The 18,426-nt window shown below is 40.5% G+C and overlaps 2 protein-coding genes across 2 annotated transcripts in view; one reads left to right on the top strand and one right to left on the bottom strand.

Moving 5' to 3' along the window:
* The window catches only part of LOC109487569 (relaxin receptor 1-like), a 27,450-nt gene extending 18,500 nt beyond the window's left edge, over positions 1-8,950 (top strand). Inside the window, exons 9-14 of the mRNA XM_019791577.1 lie at positions 3,971-4,042; positions 5,019-5,248; positions 5,773-6,396; positions 6,947-7,108; positions 7,797-7,892; positions 8,415-8,950. Coding sequence (XP_019647136.1) covers positions 3,971-4,042; positions 5,019-5,248; positions 5,773-6,396; positions 6,947-7,108; positions 7,797-7,892; positions 8,415-8,950 — 1,720 coding nt within the window. The remainder of the gene's footprint in view (positions 1-3,970; positions 4,043-5,018; positions 5,249-5,772; positions 6,397-6,946; positions 7,109-7,796; positions 7,893-8,414) is intronic.
* Positions 8,951-12,889: 3,939 nt separating this feature from the next.
* The window catches only part of LOC109487568 (relaxin receptor 1-like), a 32,125-nt gene continuing 26,588 nt past the window's right edge, over positions 12,890-18,426 (bottom strand). Inside the window, exons 13-18 of the mRNA XM_019791576.1 lie at positions 17,809-17,880; positions 16,572-16,801; positions 15,537-16,160; positions 15,000-15,167; positions 14,473-14,559; positions 12,890-13,686 (exon numbers count right to left, since the gene is read on the bottom strand). Coding sequence (XP_019647135.1) covers positions 13,181-13,686; positions 14,473-14,559; positions 15,000-15,167; positions 15,537-16,160; positions 16,572-16,801; positions 17,809-17,880 — 1,687 coding nt within the window. The 3' untranslated portion in view covers positions 12,890-13,180. The remainder of the gene's footprint in view (positions 13,687-14,472; positions 14,560-14,999; positions 15,168-15,536; positions 16,161-16,571; positions 16,802-17,808; positions 17,881-18,426) is intronic.

Here is an 18,426-nt window from a genome sequence, read left to right as displayed (position 1 = left end):
AACTTACTAGTATAAACTAATATGAACTTTTTTCCAGAGACATTTTAGGAAAGGTCTCCAAATTTGATACTTCTAGCGCAAGCCGTTTAGCCGCTATCTGAGATCAAAGTTGGGCCTCAAAAGCCCCTTCAGTCTGAAATGGGTTTAAAATCGGGTATTTCTTCTTGTCTTCTTTTCTTCACCAAAAATAGAAAAAGTTCAAAATGTATGATTTTTGTATGTAATGTGGACACAGAGGTTCCCACATCAGTTTACAAAACAATTGAGCTGGTAGCATGTTGATAATTTCTAAAAATTAGCAAAAAACTGCTCTGGGGTCCGCGCGGACCCCAGGTGTACAGATTAATCAGTCCGGGAAGGTGTTCTGTTGAGGGTTAACGAGTGAAATACAACGAGAGTTCTACGAACCCATATCTTCGCCATTATTCTACGAACCCATATCTTCGCCAAATGACATAAGAAGAATATATAATATGTTAAATATTATGCTTTGTTTCATTTCTTCAATAATTTCTACGACCTGTGCAATCTATTGCATCTCTAAATTCAAGCTGCCTTTTTTTGTTCTCCACATTTCCCCTTGTTTGCATCCAAAGGATGCCATCCATGCATGATAAAGACATGTCAGTGTAGACTTACTGCATTTCAAGGAAACAATAGCAAATTGTGTGATTCTTGAACAGATGTTATGTTATGTTTCCACGTAGTGAGAAACACAATAAAATTATTGCGCAAGCAACTAGATCGATTTTCAAAACCTTTCAAATAGGACTGCATACCGTATTTCGTTATTTACATCCGTATTTCGTTATTCACAACTGGACGTTTTCAAAATCTATCCAGATGCTTGAGTAAAAGTTCTCTTGTATATATTGACGATGCTAATTATTGATTGGATTTACTTTCTGCAGGTTTCTCGACTTCAACAACATCACGAAAGTATTACCGGAGACCTTCTCAGCGCTAGAAAGACTTGCATCTCTGTAAGCCACTATATTTTGTAGTAGTCGACTGTTTTTCCACCATAGGAATATGAGCATGTTGGAAGGGCAAGGGCTGAATTGTACGGATTCAAAAGAAAGTGTTATAAATTTATTGGGTTACATATTGATTGAAATACACATTATATTTCATCCTTCCGCGGAAGTGTTCTGTTTCTGTTAGGTGCTTGTGTGTTCGCAGCTGTAATTCGCGGTGGGAATGACGGGTTTCTATGGGTCTTGTTATAATTATCTATTAGGGTGCAGATAATGCGTATCTTTTTTTAATTGTATTCTGTTTCTGAGTGTTAAAATAAAATATTTTGAAGGCCTCTCGACACCCCCATGTGGATGGCAGTGGGTCAAGATTTATGGTTTGGGTTGTTGCTAAAGAGTATGCCTGATTTTACAATTCAGACAAGAGGTCCAACGTTGCAACATGGGGGTTACTGTCGTCAAAGTAGACTAGGTTTTCAGAGAACGCAAAATGCGAAGAAGTCGCTGACCTGTTTTTTTTTACAACAACTGTTTAACAGGCGCAAGCTGACGGCACTATAACACACTACTTTCCTGAATGGTGGGGCCACTCATATTTTCGAGATCATACCGCCTGGGTAACAAAGTTTAATCGGGACAACAAGGTTATCGGCAGGACAGGACTGCAAGGCCTCTTTTCTTACATTTTCACAGACAAAGACTTGGCCTAAGATACTGTTTTGTACGCCGCGCGGCCGACGTAAGCACCAGAAGCCAAGTGCCGAAATGGTTTAACTCGGCTCGGTGGTTATTTTGCTCCAACTATTCAAAGACACAGAATTTCAGAAAACAATTTACAAATGTATCTTTTGAACAAGTTTGAGAAACATCTTTTTCAACCATATCTTGCTAAAGCGCGGGTTGTGGGTGTGGCCGAAATGCTGCCCGCCTATTGGTCCCCGCTAGGCTGTCTAGGATGGGAAATTGAGGTTCGGGGGGGGGGGGCATCCTGTATTGTGAATTATGCTTGTGACATCTTTTTCTTGTAGCATTGTTGTTAAGGTGATATCTGAAAGTTTCAGCAGCCGTTGTGATCGTCATGCGTTACACACTCTGATCTCTTGTTAACTCTAATATAGCTTTTCAACACAATTTGGCGCCCACATATACTTATACTACTACGACTGTCAATCTTACACATATTTTCTCAAAACACCTCAAACTTCAGTTCTCTAGCAGCCAACTGGATCCAGACTTTGCCGAGTGACATATTTAGGAACGTCACTGAGCTCAACCACCTGTGAGTATAGCTTTATCTACAACACATTTTCGACATGTTATGTCAACAAATATGAACTAATATCCCATACGTAACAGCTAAGTTTACATTGTCACATTTAATATGGCGCTAACGGCATGTATGATCTTCATTGACGTACTTTAGAATAACGTATTGCAGAAGCATAATAGTTTTTACCAGTAGTTTCTTAGTAGTTATCAGTAGTTCTATATGTACTAATTGTCTGTTTTTATACCATGTTTCTTCTGTTCCTGCAATTATCCCTCGGGCAAGAATTTGCAATAAACAAACGAATAATGTAAAAAAAAACCTACAAAATAAATGATTATCTGCTAAAGAATACACAGTTATGAGAGTCATTTCTGACGCATTCTTAAGGGCTTATTTTAAGTACAAGAGAAAAGTTGCAAATTAGTCTTATTAGGACAATATCTGATGTGCTCTTTGTTACTACGGAAGAAACCTTTCCCGGGGCCAAGAGTGTCTAGCGTTCTTCTTCTTCTTCCTCCTCTGAGTGACCGCTATCGTCATGTCGATCATTCTGTCACTAGGGGAGAGGTCACCAGCCAAGAGTTCAAAAGAATTTAGAGGCCCTTGCCACAAATGTTTCAGTATTTGTGGCTTCTACTGTTGTTTGAGGTAGTTAGTACAGGAATGGATAGTACAGGTACAAATACTCATTTTTCGAAGAGGAAACATGCCTAGTAGAGGTCTTGTTAGCACATCATTCCATATGCCAATTGCCAGCATTGGTACACGATGTAAAATGCTTAGAAGAGGTGTTCACTGCTGGTACTATGGGGGAAAAGATTGCTTGTAAATGTCTTGTTGTGATGCCCTTTTATATCGTATTAGACATATGTCATGGGTTAGCTATATATAGTTTCGGAGGGAGTTGCCCTTGAGCCCAGTTAGGATGACGTTGCATGTATCCAGTGTTGGTGTGGTAGACAAAATAGCCTGAGGTTCAATTACTGCGACCTTGTATGTATCCAGTGACAGCTGTGTGGGAGGAAAAAATACCCTAATGTCCGGTTAGGACGAACATGCATGTATCTATTGTTGGTACGAGAGAAAAAATACCCTAAGGTCCTGTTAGGACGAACTTGAATGTGACGGTGCGGTAGAAAAAATACTCTAAGGTTCAGTTAGGTCGACCCTGTATGTATCTCAGTGACGGTGAGGGAGAAAAATACCATGAGGTCCAGTGAAGGCAACCTATCTAGACACCATATCTAAACAACTATTATGTAACATTTTACTTAGAGGATCACCCGATTTACATTCAGATACAGACTGTAACATTTTGACAATCACCCAAACTTACGTTATTGATACTACACTGTTTGTATTAGATCAACTCCTACATAGCCTACAAAACATGTTCTTCCTTACCATTTATTGGTCCATTTTCACCCATTTGCTGTTCTCTGTTGTTTGTTGTCATGTAGTTTGTTATTGTATACTTATATGTTTGGCGATGAGTTTAAAATTAGTTATAAATAGAGTACCTCACCACCATGTCTTGTATTGTCCAAGTTGAATTGTAAATAATGAAAAAAGATTACTCACTATCGCATATGCTCAGTATTAGCACCAACTCAAATGGATTTGATAACCGTGTTGTTGTAGTTTAGATATACAACATATGCGTCTTTTACATATACACTATTATACATTCCTTCATCATTCTATATTTCTCTCATACTTACAGAAATCTGTCGCGGAATCCGATGACTGAGATCTCTGCCGATCTATTCGAGGATATTCCCTACTTACAATCTCTGTATGTTTCATCTCTTTCTGGAGTCAGAACTAAGTCTCTCGTTTGCCTTGTTTTAGTCATGGTTATACGTGATTTGTAACAGACGACCGTATACTATATTGATATTGAAAGTACATTTCTTGTTTTGTTTCTCCATGACGCTTCTACTTTGTCAGAATTGGCGTAATATCAATCAATATCCATAAAACTTTTTCTTTCTGTCTTTCTTTTACCCAGGGACTTGTCTGGATTAGAGATCACCAACATTTCTCTTGGCACCTTTGAAGGACTTCCTTGTCTGGAATATATGTGAGTTTATCTAGAACAGTATAATTACCTCTGTGAAAAATGAAAGTACACATTTTGTATTGTTTTGTCTGTATGTCTGTCACTCTTTCTGTTAGTGTGTGTGTCCACATATTTGTTCTAATTATTAAAAAAACGATGTTCCTTTCTTCAGGATTCAGGTATCATCTTTAAAATATTCTACTACATTCGGCATGGCAGATCTAGAACAGAGTGCCGAATTAGCAAATCTCCACGTTTTCTTGACATGATAAGTTTTCAAAGTTATATGCCACTAGTAAATCAAGACCCATAGTGCTGGAGAAAAGGACCCATGGCGAGAAAAGCATAATTGACCATAAAATTTATTTTTGCAAGACCTGACCACAATCGACAATCGACAGATTATCAAAATCAATCAAATTTATGTACACACACACACACACACACACACAATGAAACACTACGTCCACTTCGTATATAAATGTAATTCTTCGCATATGAAGCATAATATAAAAATTGAGCCCACATAGAAATGACTTTTACACAGAGACATCATTTAAAGTACATTATGCTCAACTAAGCCTTATTTTTAAATTCACTTAGACAAAAAAAATCAGAAGCCATAAAAGAGTCGAAAGGCCTACACACTCATATTTGGGTTTTCTTGAAAATTCAATAATAGTAACTCTATTTTCCCTCTACTTTGAAGCTACTTCAGCAAATTCCAGTACTGTGGCTTCGCCCCACACGTAAGAAACTGTCAGCCGTATACAGACGGCATCTCGTCATTTGAAGACCTGCTGGCCAATGTGGTTCTACGGACATGTGTGTGGATTGTCTCCATCGTCACGTGTACTGGCAACACCGGTGTCATCATCGGGCGTACCGCCATCAAACAAGAGAACAAAGTTCACTCTTTCTTCATCCAGAATCTCTGTGGTAGGTTTTAAGGCATTTTCTGTCTTTCGACTGAAGCCTCATATGTGTTGGTAGATTTCATAGTTATAGAGTTTAATCGTTGTTCCAACACAAAAAGAGAGATTCACCATTAGTTTTCAGTCGAAATCGTTGAGCTTCATCAGATGAATGATCTACTGCGCTAACCCCTACTAGCCATATAGGGCTCACCAACCCTATCATTGTACCATGCAGTGAACGATTCCGTCTTCCTACCACTTTTGATTTACTCCTTGCGTTATCACCCTTGCTTCTTGATAATTTGCGCAGTCAATCATTGATCTGAGGTTTCAAATGTAAATCCATGGTGAGTTTCCTTTTTCTAGTTTTTTTTTCTAGAACAAAGCTTAAACTCTTCTCTTGTGCCTTATATTAGTTACTAAATATTAAAAAAGAAGACCATGCCACTTCAAAGAAATTGATACTTATTCAAGTGTACATAACCTTAACAATGTAAGAAATCAATTTTGTAAGTAAAATGTTTTTTTTTTTCTTTTATTCAACAGCTTCTGACTTAATCATGGGGATCTACCTTCTTATTATTGGCTCTAAGGATGTCATGCTCCGCGGTGTGTATAACCAGCACGCCGAAGAGTGGAAGGTTGGTTACGGCTGTAAACTGAGCGGCTTCCTGGCCATGCTGTCCGCAGAGGTATCGGTTCTTCTCCTCACCTACATGTCCGTGGAAAGGTTCCTCTGTGTTGTCTTTCCTTATCGTGACAACAGACCTGATCGCTGGCAGGCGGGAGTGACTATACTCCTGATATGGCTAGGCGGGTTCCTGCTCGCACTCGTGCCGCTGATGGTCCCAGAGTACTTCGGGAACTTTTACGGCAGCAACGGCGTGTGTTTCCCGCTGCACCTGCACGAGCCGTACATGGCAGGGTGGGAGTACAGCGCCTTCATCTTCATCGGTATCAACTTCTCCTCCCTCCTGGTCATCATGGCGGCGTACATAGGCATGTTTATCTCCATACAGCGCACGCGCAGCTCCATAGCCACGCCCTTCTCGTTGTTGAGTGACATGTCCTTCGCCAAGCGGTTCTTCTTCATCGTGCTGACGGACTCCCTGGTCTGGCTCCCCATCACGGCTATCAAGTTCATGGCCCTAACCAGCGGGCCCATTTCAGGTTGGTTTTCTGTTACAGAAGCAAATCTATCTAGAATGCTAACGATAACACTCTGTGGGCCTGATGATAGAACATCCTTGTATTACAAAATGATTCAATTACAAAAATATGACGATCATTTTTACAACAGCCTGAAATTGCATTCGATGTCTTGAACCATGTAAGCCTGCATTGCAGGAATCTTGATCAAAAATAATGTAACACAATTCAAATGTAGAACTGAGAGGTATCGCAAGACTACACTGCCTTTTCTGGTTTATCTACTTAATGAGACATGACACGTACAGGCGTTGCCACCTACCACGGTTACCTGCTAGATTGATGTATTTATATGTTTTAACACATTAAGGAATGGATTTAATATGTGCAGGCCTAACATGTAGGCATTTTAAGTTGTATTAATAGTGTAAATTAAGTGTAAATACTTTGTAATGCCATGCTATAATTTAGCTATAAAGCTGCCACTGTATGGTTGTTTTGAGTCACCACAATAAACCATTGATTAAATTATTGAAGAAACATCTGACATTGGACACAACCGTTACTACAGGCACGACCTACGCGTGGATTGTGATCTTCGTGCTGCCCATCAACAGCGCCATCAACCCGATTCTGTACTCCCTCACCACCAAAACATTCACCACCCTCATCGACCACGTGGTCAGGGGCAGTCCGCTCAGCTGTGGGCCGGAGGTGGTGAAAGGGACACAGGGTGAGTTCCCAGGATATTTTCTTACACACAAACAAAGCTGTTACGTTTTAAAGTCAGGCACCTTTTTTGACGCATCTGACTTCGTTGATTACAGTGGGCCTGCATGGGGGGGGGGGGTCCGACAACGCTCTACGCTAAATTTCGAGAGCTCTCGATTACGCTTAACGATAGATTCCAAGTGGCTACAACGCATTAAGTAGAATTAAAAGGGTGAATACGCTCTAAGTAAAATGCGCCAATTACGCTCTACGTTGAATTAGAGCGATCCGTCTACGTTCTACGTAGAATGAAAACGGCCGATTACGCTCTACGGAAAAGGGTATGCGGGCCCTCATTACAACCTCTAGCCTCTATATGTAGCCATTGTAGGTGGCGCTTTTGCATCAGGACACAATCGTTGCTAAACTTGTATACCCCTCGTCAGTCGGTCTATCACCGGGCTTTGGATTGTCGTTTTCGTCGCAAAAGCTCCATCTACATATGGCTACATGTAGCAGCGAGAAGCGTTGCTGTAAAAAAAACTCTGAGGACGGTGTCTGATAGACATTGAAACAAAGAGCAAGCACTTGGTTGTCCAAATATCAAGAAAGCAATTGGTTGTCCAACTATCCTGCAAGCACTTATCTACGAGACGGAAATACACTTCGGCTATAATGATTTTACATATTGCTTTTTTTCTTGCTGCTAGGTGTGACTACAACTGGCGGTAACAGCACGTGTGTAACCGGCCCGACGTCGTCTTCACAGATTGGCTACCCACTTCGACCTCTCCGAGCTTATAGAGGTGAGTTCTTAATGTCTGGTTCGGATTTAAAGCTGCAATATGTAACATCGGTACAATATAAAAAGTTAATTTTCTGATCATTTCTTTACTATGTAACTTGAATCCACCCTACCCCATCGCAAAAAAATGCAATTCAGTACCTGGAGGTGCCAAAACATGGCACCTTACATGTTAAATTAGTACAGATGCACCAGATTAACCCTGGCGGGGACAAGTTTAAAAAAAACACAGCTAGCATGTTTGTTTACATTCATATATTTTGTGGTGGCACTAAAAAACTGAGTGCGCCTCATTTGGGCTTTTTTCAGCACCAAACAAAAATGTATGAATCGCGAGTAATAATATTACAATAAAACGAAGATTTGTCAATTTAAAGTTTAAACGTTTTAACGTTTTTATTTGTTATCTGAAATGATGGAAAGGTAGATATTTTTATGCGTTCCTCCGTGCAATATCCTATTTCATAGCCTTTCTTTCATATTGCGTCAAAGCTCCTAACCGGTATTTTGTTGCTTATTACAGCAAAACGCTCGTTTGAAAGTGAAATGTCAGTATCTTCCAGCTGCAACCCCAGTGTTCAAATCCAGTTTAACACTATGGGAAACGAACCCATGGCGGCTAACGCGCTCAGCATCAGATTCCACGGGCGTAGTTTGGCCGACGTGCCGGAGCATCCTTCCTGTAGCGACCCGTCCAACAGAGAAGAGGAAGAAAGCAGTGGGGACGAGACGAGTCAGAAAGACGACCAGACTGCGGTGACATCACCTGCGGACACCCTTGACACATCCGAAGGAGACACAAGTATCAACGAAGCCAACGAGAAGCCCAAAACAAATAGCAATACCTTTGTTGTCAGCACCGTCCAAGCAGAAATCTGTAACCCACCCGACTCACCGACATGTCCGCCAAACTTGAGCAAACTACCGGCTGTCCTTTGTATGGAGGAGCACGTGGGCATGGCGTCTTCTCCTACAAAACCGGCCTGCTCAGACATCAACATGGAGTCACACCCTCAAATGACTGTCTTCAATGGAAAGGGAAAAGTCACAGCTGTCTAAGAAGTCAGGAAAACCGAAGGAAAACCGAATACTTTATTTTACCTGATCTGATATTGAGCAATCTGAGTAGCACTGCGCTTCCTTTTTGGAAGTTAAAAGCATACAACGCAATTCCAGGGCGGCAAACCTGGATTCAAAATTCAAACTAGAAAAGTAACATTAGCAAAGCCAATGCATGGTGCTTACAATCACCTGGTTTAGTCCAACAAAGTACTGCTTTGTTTTTACTCAAATTCAAATACATCTACGTGTATGTTGAGCAGGCTCTCCAATACTGTTCTGCTACACAATGTAACCCAACACCACAGCACAAGTTACCATGGTAACAGACGTCTGGTCCAGGTCAATGACTTTATTTTTTTTGGAACAGATGGAGGAAGACGAAGAAACTGAGCTGAGCACAAACATTTTTTTCCTTCTGTGAAGGTTATCATAAAAAGACAATTTTCTGGTAATGTAGTAAAATTAATCAATCCTAGCCCATAGCATACTAATGTCTGTGAAGCAAGAATGCGATGTCACTGAAGCAATTCGGTTGCTTGTTTTGCATAGTAAGATGATTCTAGCTATATTGGACGGTACCAAAAATTAAGAGACGCCTCACTAAGCTTGTTAATGGGTTATTTCAAACGATTCAAGTATGAAAAGTTGAAAATGTGCTAAATGGCAGTAAATATTAATATCAGACAGATTTCTTTATCTCAATTTCTTTTTGTTTTGCCGCCCTGAAATTGTAATGTCTAAATATCAGTAATATTTAGTATCCTGTATAAAATACATTGTTTGTTGCTGTGTTCGCATAATGTTAATATAGGTATTGTGTGGCAAAATGCAGTTTATATTTATCATGTGAGAGTTGTGACTATCGTCATTTAAATTCTTAAAGAAATTGTATATTTGAAATATTCTAGACAAATTGCTTCTCTTTTCTGTCTGTAAAATCTTGTGGTAAAGTGTTTGATACAATACCTTGTCATTTCGATATTTGTTGTGTTGTGATACTTATACGTATGCATGTTACAACTATACCGTCTGCAACATGTGTTATTGGGTGCAACTGCAGTCAAACCTGTCTAAGATGACCGCCAATGGGACGGAAAAAAATTGTATTTTTTGCTAAAAGCAAGGCGAATACAAGACAATCCAAGCAAAGATGTGGGGTACTGTGGCTCAGCGGGAAAGTGCTCGACTCGGAACCAAGAGGTCTGAGGAGTATTGTCTTGTCGTGTATTCGTCCTCTGCGTTGGTGGTGGCATAAATAAGTTGATATAACTTGAGTGTGCGGTCACCATGTCTAGTTATGAAATGTTGGAATATAAAAAAAGCAAAGACAATTAAGACAGAGAACAAGAGACCGCAGCTAAATTTTCACCAGATTTACAGTAGACTGCCCCTTTGACCATAAACTGACCCAGTCGGTGCCATTTTACATTGCGCAAAGACTGACATGCTGTCGAAGTCAATAGGAAACTGGCCAATTCCATCAGAATTTGGTGCTAGTTACCATAAAAAAGTTTTCCTCCGCACCTTTGAAAATAATGCGTCATCATTGGAAGAGATTTGGCCATATGCGGTCCCAAGTAGTCCCGGTTTAGGCAGGTTTCTTGATGCTTTCGTCTATGTGGAATAATCGGGACCTAGAAAAGGTTATGGCCAGGTGAACGACTTATACATAATATTGTATAGAGGTGGTCACTTGGGCAAGTTTGACTGTACTATAATCTACGTGTCGGCAACATACATGTAAATTATCTTACATGTAAGTATGATTGTTTTATGTTTGTGAGTGCATTACGTCGGTAAACATATGTTTACCACTAAGTCTTGTAGAAAAGTTCTGGTGCAGTAAAAGTATTACAAAACCTACGGTTAAGGAGCACATTTAACCTGAAAACAGCCATATTCCTGATACAGATCTCCATTTATTACGGCATATATAATACAAACTGTCATCTGATCATCTTAATGTCCACGTGTCTCTTTCGTTATAGTCATTCCCTTAGATACATTTCAGTAGTCATTATTCCTGACTTTCCAGCAATATATACGAAAATTTGTTGCTAATAAAATACATATAGTGACATCATAAAACATATACATACAAAGGTTTCCGCCGGTTTCGTGTACTTAGGTGTTGTATTATACGACAAATGATTCGGAAAGAATTCATTGTTACTGCTTTATTGCATTTTTGGATGGTTGGTTTCTGATTCGTAAAAGATTAGATAAAATTGCCAGTGCACCTAATCCAAAGAATCCATACAATTGTAGCATCCGTAGATTCATTCTGCAAGAAGGCAATGTCATAGAACCATGTCATTATCATACCGGATACATATTCACTCATTCGAGACTCATATCTAGAGATAATCTTGTATCACTGGTTCTTTTACCTTCCACCACCCCTTTTGCAAAAAACAAACTCGACCAAATAAGCCACAACTTTAGTCACAAGGTCAGACAAGCTACACGCATCAACGTGTGACAATTATTATTATAATAGTTTTTCACAATTCAACTCTTTGATGCCTACTGTCTGACATGTTACACTGAATGAACCACAACAAAACAGCAAGACCTTTGTATCCATATTTATCCATCTAGGAAGTATATAAGAGACACACAAATATATTATATAATAGTCCATCCTCTGAATATGAATCAGCACGTCACCGTACGCGTACGGACAATATTTCAACGACATGTTTTGGCACGAATCGGTACAATAACAAATACGCCAACAATGTTGACAACTTTTCAACTACTGTGACTGAGAGAATAACACAACACTGGCGAACGACTACGAAAAAAGGTATTATTTTCTATTCTTTTTCTCTGATTATATTGGTTTTGAACAATGTAACATTCACATTCGGTTGAAATATATATTATTTATATTTATATTTGTCAATACACATAATACCATACTCAGAAAACAATAAGACAGAGAATATCTTTATTGTTCCATTGCCTTTGTCTGTGTGTATGCTTGTGTATATGTCTCATTTTTGTCTGTATCTTATTTCCCTTCTCAATGCATGCCTTTCGCCTTATGGTAGCCGTGGTCAAAATGCATAGACAAAAATTTAGCGTGCAATAATCTATAAGCAATTCTAAAAAAAAACTCGTGAAAAATATTCCGATGGTACAACATATTCTGTATGGGCTTTGGATAGCAAATAGCTTTTCCATCTCCAAAAGAAGTGATAAAATTTTGTGCATCCTGATTACTTTCAACGTTTCAAGACCCACGTGAGTTTCGTTCCGTCTACGTGGACGCAATAACTGAGTGCGTGGGTTGATTGTCTTGGTACGTAGGTAAGTGTCGGCAAAAATAAGGTTAAGTTCGAGTATGGCTCACTAGCGACTTCTTTTGGTATAACAGTAAAGCTTCCCGGTTCCCTTTTTTTTGCTCTGAAGATGGCACGGCCACCAAATCAGTGTGATAGATAGTTCTTGTGAGGGACAGAGAAGTGTCAAAAGTCCCTCCGATCAGGAATTTCTTGAAGTGCAGGTGAGTTTTTGTATGGAAGTTAAAATCTGCCGAACTAGAATCTGGAGTTTGGAGTTAGGCAGATTCTAACTCCAGATACTAGTAGTATGGGCGAATCGGCATGGTAAATTGTACTAACATTTCTATGCCAAATGAAAGAAATTGTCTAAGATAAACATTTCTAGATCTAAGTTATGCTGAACATGATATAATTTTCATCATTAAAAAGTAAAAGTAGGTTTTCTTGGTTTCTGGTATGGTAGCGACAGGTGTTACTTTTAGATTAGGTAGTGAAGAAATTGGTAAGGAGCAAAATATGCAAATCAGGGCGTCATTTGCATAGTTGGTAAGAAAATAATTGTTGTTGGAGGTACGAGATCCTGGATCTCTCGTTGCCTATTGATCACAACATATATTTTTTCTTATTTTACATTACATGCCGGTAAACAAACGACCACGCACATACACAGTTTGATTTGATCAATACATTTCAGCACTCGTGGACAACATCTTCGTATTCACCAAGAGTAATCTACATACACCAGTATATTTGAATGCCACAGCCTACAATGACGAGCTGTACTTTGTTGTACATGGTTGCATTTTGCTACCCACAGATTATTGACACCGTTATTTTTTACTCGTCTTGTACACGCTATCAGCACAAAGGCACCACTACACCAAACATGACACCAATATACAAATGACATTATTGATACTTTGTGAAATCTACTCTCTCAGGCTATCGCATTATTTGTTTCCGTGTCGTAGCCAGACGTTTCTGCACTGACCTCAGCTTCTGTAACAATGATATCAAGTGTGTTTCCGGTGTTGTTATCTTGGGGAGTGGCTCCGTCGTCGTTCCCGTAAGCTTCGTCCTCTGGAGCAGAGGTTCCCGAACCGGCAGAGTTGCCTTCTTCAGCAGCGTCGTACCGTATTTGCTCACAGGCAATGTCAACGTCATGTTGGATCTCCACACCGTCTTGCATCTTGGTTTTCTCGTTCTCTTGGACCACTGTGACGTTTTCGTCGTTTGACGACTCGCTGTCGTCGTCTTTCCCGTCTGGGTTGGACTCTGCCTGGCTGACGGTGGACGGCAGCTCCGGCACGTCGTCCAGGTTGGGCTTGAGCAGCCGCATGCCCAGTACGGAGGGGATGGACGGGTCGCGCCCGATCCCGTTGGTGCTGTTCTGTTGGCAGCTGGATGTCGTTACTGACACCTCGAACTCAGTTGAGCGGCTTACTGTAATAGATAATACGGTAATACATCCTGAGTGGTATCCTGTAAGGCTTCTGTCATACCTAGCCAAATATGGTCTACCGAACACCAGCTTAACTTTCCCCAACCATGGTTAGGAGTAGGTCCGCGGCAAGGTCGGCTGAGTCAGCTGGTGTTTGGGCAGGTCGGCTACTGTTCAGCTGCGCTAGCCGAATGTTAGAAAATGTTGGGAATGCGTTCAGACATAATTGGCTGGTATTTGGGAGTAGGTTGGGGTAGGTTGGAGTGGTTGCAGTGAAAATTGACCCAAATGTAACGTAAAAATTCGAATCAATCTTAACTCAAATTCAATCCGTTTCATAGCCTAAACCTGTAGAGACTGCTCAGGTGTTTGGGGCGAAGTTCTGCATGTGTGACAGGGACTTAATGCAGCAAACTGGTGCATCATAATGTGAGACTTTCGCTTTTTCGATTTGATTTATTTGTATTAAAGTTATGACCATTCACGGTTCTGAAGCTACACAGAAACCCTACACAGCTGTCAGAAACACGTTGCCATGGCAACACGAAAAATTATTAATTTATCCCACTGCTATGAAATTGTTAACAACAATATTTCAGGAAAAGTCACCAAGTTTGGTTGCCCTAGCACTAGCCGTTTGGACGCTATATGACATCAAAGTTGGCGCGGGCACTTTTACCCCACTCCCCAGTCTAGATAGGGTTAAATGTACAAAAATCTGTCACTGTACTTCAAAGTCTGAATATGCAATGGCTCCAGTAGAAAATGGTAGTTCTTGAGGTACTTACCGTGCATGCCTCGGTAGTTTCTGAGCGGTCGGAGTGGATAGGAGGAGGACAGGGCTGTTGAATAGGTGTTTCCAGTAGTTGTCCCAGCTGCAATCAAAGTAAGTATGTCATATATTGCGGTTATATTGCCAGATAGCTGATGAAGACCGAGTGATTCGCTCAAAATTTCCAGTGAGTCAATTTTCTTGACTTGGAGAATGGTTTACTTGTAGTCATTTTGTTTATATTCCATCATTTGATCAAAAGATGTGGTAAAATCCACACTCATTTTTTTCAACTTATTTTAAGCCGCCAGCAACATAGGGGACAACACACTACTCGTTTCACCTGAGTGAAGTGTAGAAAGTCGTGTAAAGTGCCTTTCCCAAAGGAACAAGATCTCGGGCCCTCTTGGTTTTGATACGAACACTCTAGATACCGTTACGCCGTACGAACTCATTCTAATTGCAGTAAATTGTGGCAATTTTCAGTAAAAAAAAGACGTAATTATATACTATACAAAGTGGAAGGCCTAAGACAAGTCTTACCATCGGGGGCCTTCTCGTAATCAGGTCGTGACCGCAGACTCAGCGGGCTTCCCTTCACGATGTTCTCCAGCAGGGTGGTGAAGGTCCTGGTGGTGAGGGAGTACAGGATCGGGTTGATGGCGCTGTTGATGGGCAGCACGAAGATCACAATCCACGCGTACATGGACCCTGCAACAACAGGCGGGTGGGATAAGGCCATGTTGATTTGATTTATGAATGACATCCTCTTGAAATCCCCAAACTTATGTGAGCAGGCGAATAGATAATGTTTCGCAAAAAAAAGTTGCATTCCTTATGAAACCTACGTGGTCACGAAGGTTGAACAAATAACTATATACTCACAATATGGTATGGAAAATAATAGACTCTTCATTTTCGTTTGTTCGCATTTTCTTCTTTTCCTTTGGAATTGATTTTTAAAATTCTTCGACATTAGTACATTTTTTAAACTATACTGCATACATTTGCTCAATTTTCAGCTACTCAGCTGATATTGGGATTCCCTATATTACCTGATATTTGGGTTCCCTATGTTACCTGATATTGGGATTCCGGCCAGAGCTATGAACTTGATGACGGTGATGGGCAGCCAGACTAGCGAGTCCGTCAGTACGATGAAGAAGAACCGCTTGGCGAAGGACATGTCGGTGAAGAGGGTGAGGTGCGTGGCGATCTGCTGCCGCGTGCGCTGGATGGATATAAACATACCCACGTAGGCAGCCGCGATCACCAGCACGGAGATGAAGTTGACTCCGAGGAAGACGAAGGCGCTGTACTCCCAGCCGGTCATGTGCGGCTCGTGCAGGTGCAGCGGGAAACACACGCCGTTGCTGCCGTAGAAGTGATCGAAGTAATACGGGACGAAGAGGGGCACCGCGGACAGCAGCAGTCCGAAGAACCAGATGAGGCAGATGGCGACGGCGGCCTGGCGGATGTTAGGCCGGTTGTCGCGGTACGGGAACACGACGCAGAGGAATCTCTCCACAGACATGTAGGTGAGCAGCAGGACGGAGACTTCTGCGGACAGCATGGCCAGGAAGCCGGTGATCTGACAGCCCAGGCTGTTGGTCCAGGCGTGGGTGTGTCTGTGGTACTCGCCGCGGAACATCATGTCCTTAGTAGCGATGACAAGCAGGTAGACACCCATGATGAAATCAGACGCTGCATCAACAGAGACAAAAACAATAACAGTAATGATACCAATTAAAGCCAGTCTACTCGAACTTTAACTTCAAAATGATATAAATAAGTAGTTATACACGGCGTAAAGAAAGGACTTGGTCGGATACTCGCGTACAAGATGTTTTATGAGCAGCGGATTCACATAAGCACAAGTGCTTCCGATCTAATGCTCAAAAATCCATATGAATAAAATAATATACATGTGCATGGTACATGTATCTTTTGTTCAACCTTCATGACCGCAAGGATTTCATAATGGCGGCTCCCTTTTTAAAAACTTGTTTTATTCACACCTTCGTATCAGTTTTGCCGTTCCCGACGATTTCATCCTTATAATCAAATTAACATAGTTTGATGATGACACAACATGACTGATGGACATCTACTCACCACAGAGGTTCTTGATGAAGAGTGAATGGACCTTATTCTCCTGCTTCATTACCGTTCGACCAATCATGACGGCTGTATTTCCCAGGCATGTCACTATGGCAATGACCCAGACACTCATGCGCAGTACCACATTAGCCAGGAGGTCTTCAAACGACGACAAACCGTCAGTTTTCGGCTCACAGTTCCGCACATGTGGTGCCAAAAAGCAGTAGCGGAATTTGCTGAAGTAACTAAATAAAAAACAACGTCAGTTAAACAAATTTAGTACTAAAATCAAAGAACCCACATATTATAGAATAAGTGGGTAAATTCGCCTTCCATTGCCTAAAAAGAAGAAGTCAAACCCAAAAAAACTAGTACCATGTATGTTGTAGAATATAATGTAATGTTAAACGTAGTCCCACATATCATTGTATTTTCTTACATGTTGTTTGTAACTGCAATTAGCCCTCGGGCATGTATTTGCAATAAACCTTTGAATCAAGAGTTATTGTGAGAGTCCCATACGCTTCTAAAACTAACTAGTTTTAATTTTAATAATCTTTCGTTTGATGCGTTTTAAAGTTATGCCAGTTTTTTTTGGAGGTGGTTGTTATAACATAGAGATTTTTAATTTAATAATGAGAAGTGTGAAAATGGCAAAGCCCATGCACATACACGTGTTATTAATGCCACATGTATAATTTTACGTTTCCTAAAAATGTACAACAAATGATAACGGTTTCCTTCTAATCAGGCACATCACCATGCACTTGATGTACGTCAAAGTCAACCTGTTCTGAGCATAACGTTTCAGAAAAAGTCGTCCGACTTAAAATCAATATCTCAAAAATAGTGTTTATTTTGGGTGTCCAAAAGAAAAGATATTGTCAGAAAGCACAAGCCTATGTCACTGCAAGATTATTATGTAAAATTTCGAGCATGCGCTGCATAATGTTCAGTGCAAAAGGACCCTTTACTTTACTACATTACATGCTGCAGTAGTATCATAGCTAGCAGAAACGTTTTATATGAGATTGAAAAATGTAAGTTGTAACATACCAGTTGTCGCAAAGGGTCCAATTTTTCTTTTTTTTTAAATTCAGTTATACCAAAATTAAAAACTAGACAAAAATATTACGTGAACAAGATTTTATTTGCTTGTGGTAACTCTAGCATTCTAAGACTGTAACAATAGCCTTCATATCAGGCTAAACAATGGATACTATAGAGAGAAAGTTAAGTAACATTTAATTACATGTGATCCAGCGATGTAAGATCTTTAAACATCCGACGGTTGATGTTCTTGATCGTTATTCCTTTAAGGTCCCTGAAACAGAATGAAGACACAATAAAGAGTAAATTCCTACGGAAGCATACTTCATAACGCGTGCTTTTCATTTGTATTCTTTTTACTTTGGAACCAAACGTTGTCATCAGACCGAATTCTGTGAGGCTAATTTAATTTGCACTGAGCAAATAAACTTTTTAGGAAAATAGACTCCTTGGTATTGAAAATGAATTCAATAATTGGCGTGTATAACGAAAGTCAAGACTAGTATATATTTATATATATATATATATTTGAACTTGATCGAGAGTCGTCAGATAAGCGGGAACTCTACGATCCAACACGATCTCGACGAGTTGAATAACTGGTCAACGGTCCACAGAATGCAGCTTCACCCGAAAAAGTGCAAGGTTATGTACCTACACTTTTCGAGAACTGTACCACCACTACCACCACTCAAAATAGATGACCACCCCCTACAGGAAGTGATAGTGGCGAAGTTACTGGGCTTGCACCTGCAAGCAGACCTCAGATGGGACGTTCATGTGGAACACATGGTGAAGAAAGGCGGCACGAGGCTGTTCC

The sequence above is a fragment of the Branchiostoma belcheri genome, unplaced genomic scaffold (genome assembly GCF_001625305.1).
Source record: "Branchiostoma belcheri isolate BF01 breed outbred unplaced genomic scaffold, Haploidv18h27 scaffold9, whole genome shotgun sequence".
Classification (NCBI taxonomy): Eukaryota; Metazoa; Chordata; class Leptocardii; order Amphioxiformes; family Branchiostomatidae; genus Branchiostoma; species Branchiostoma belcheri.
This window is presented reverse-complemented; position numbering and strand designations above follow the sequence as displayed.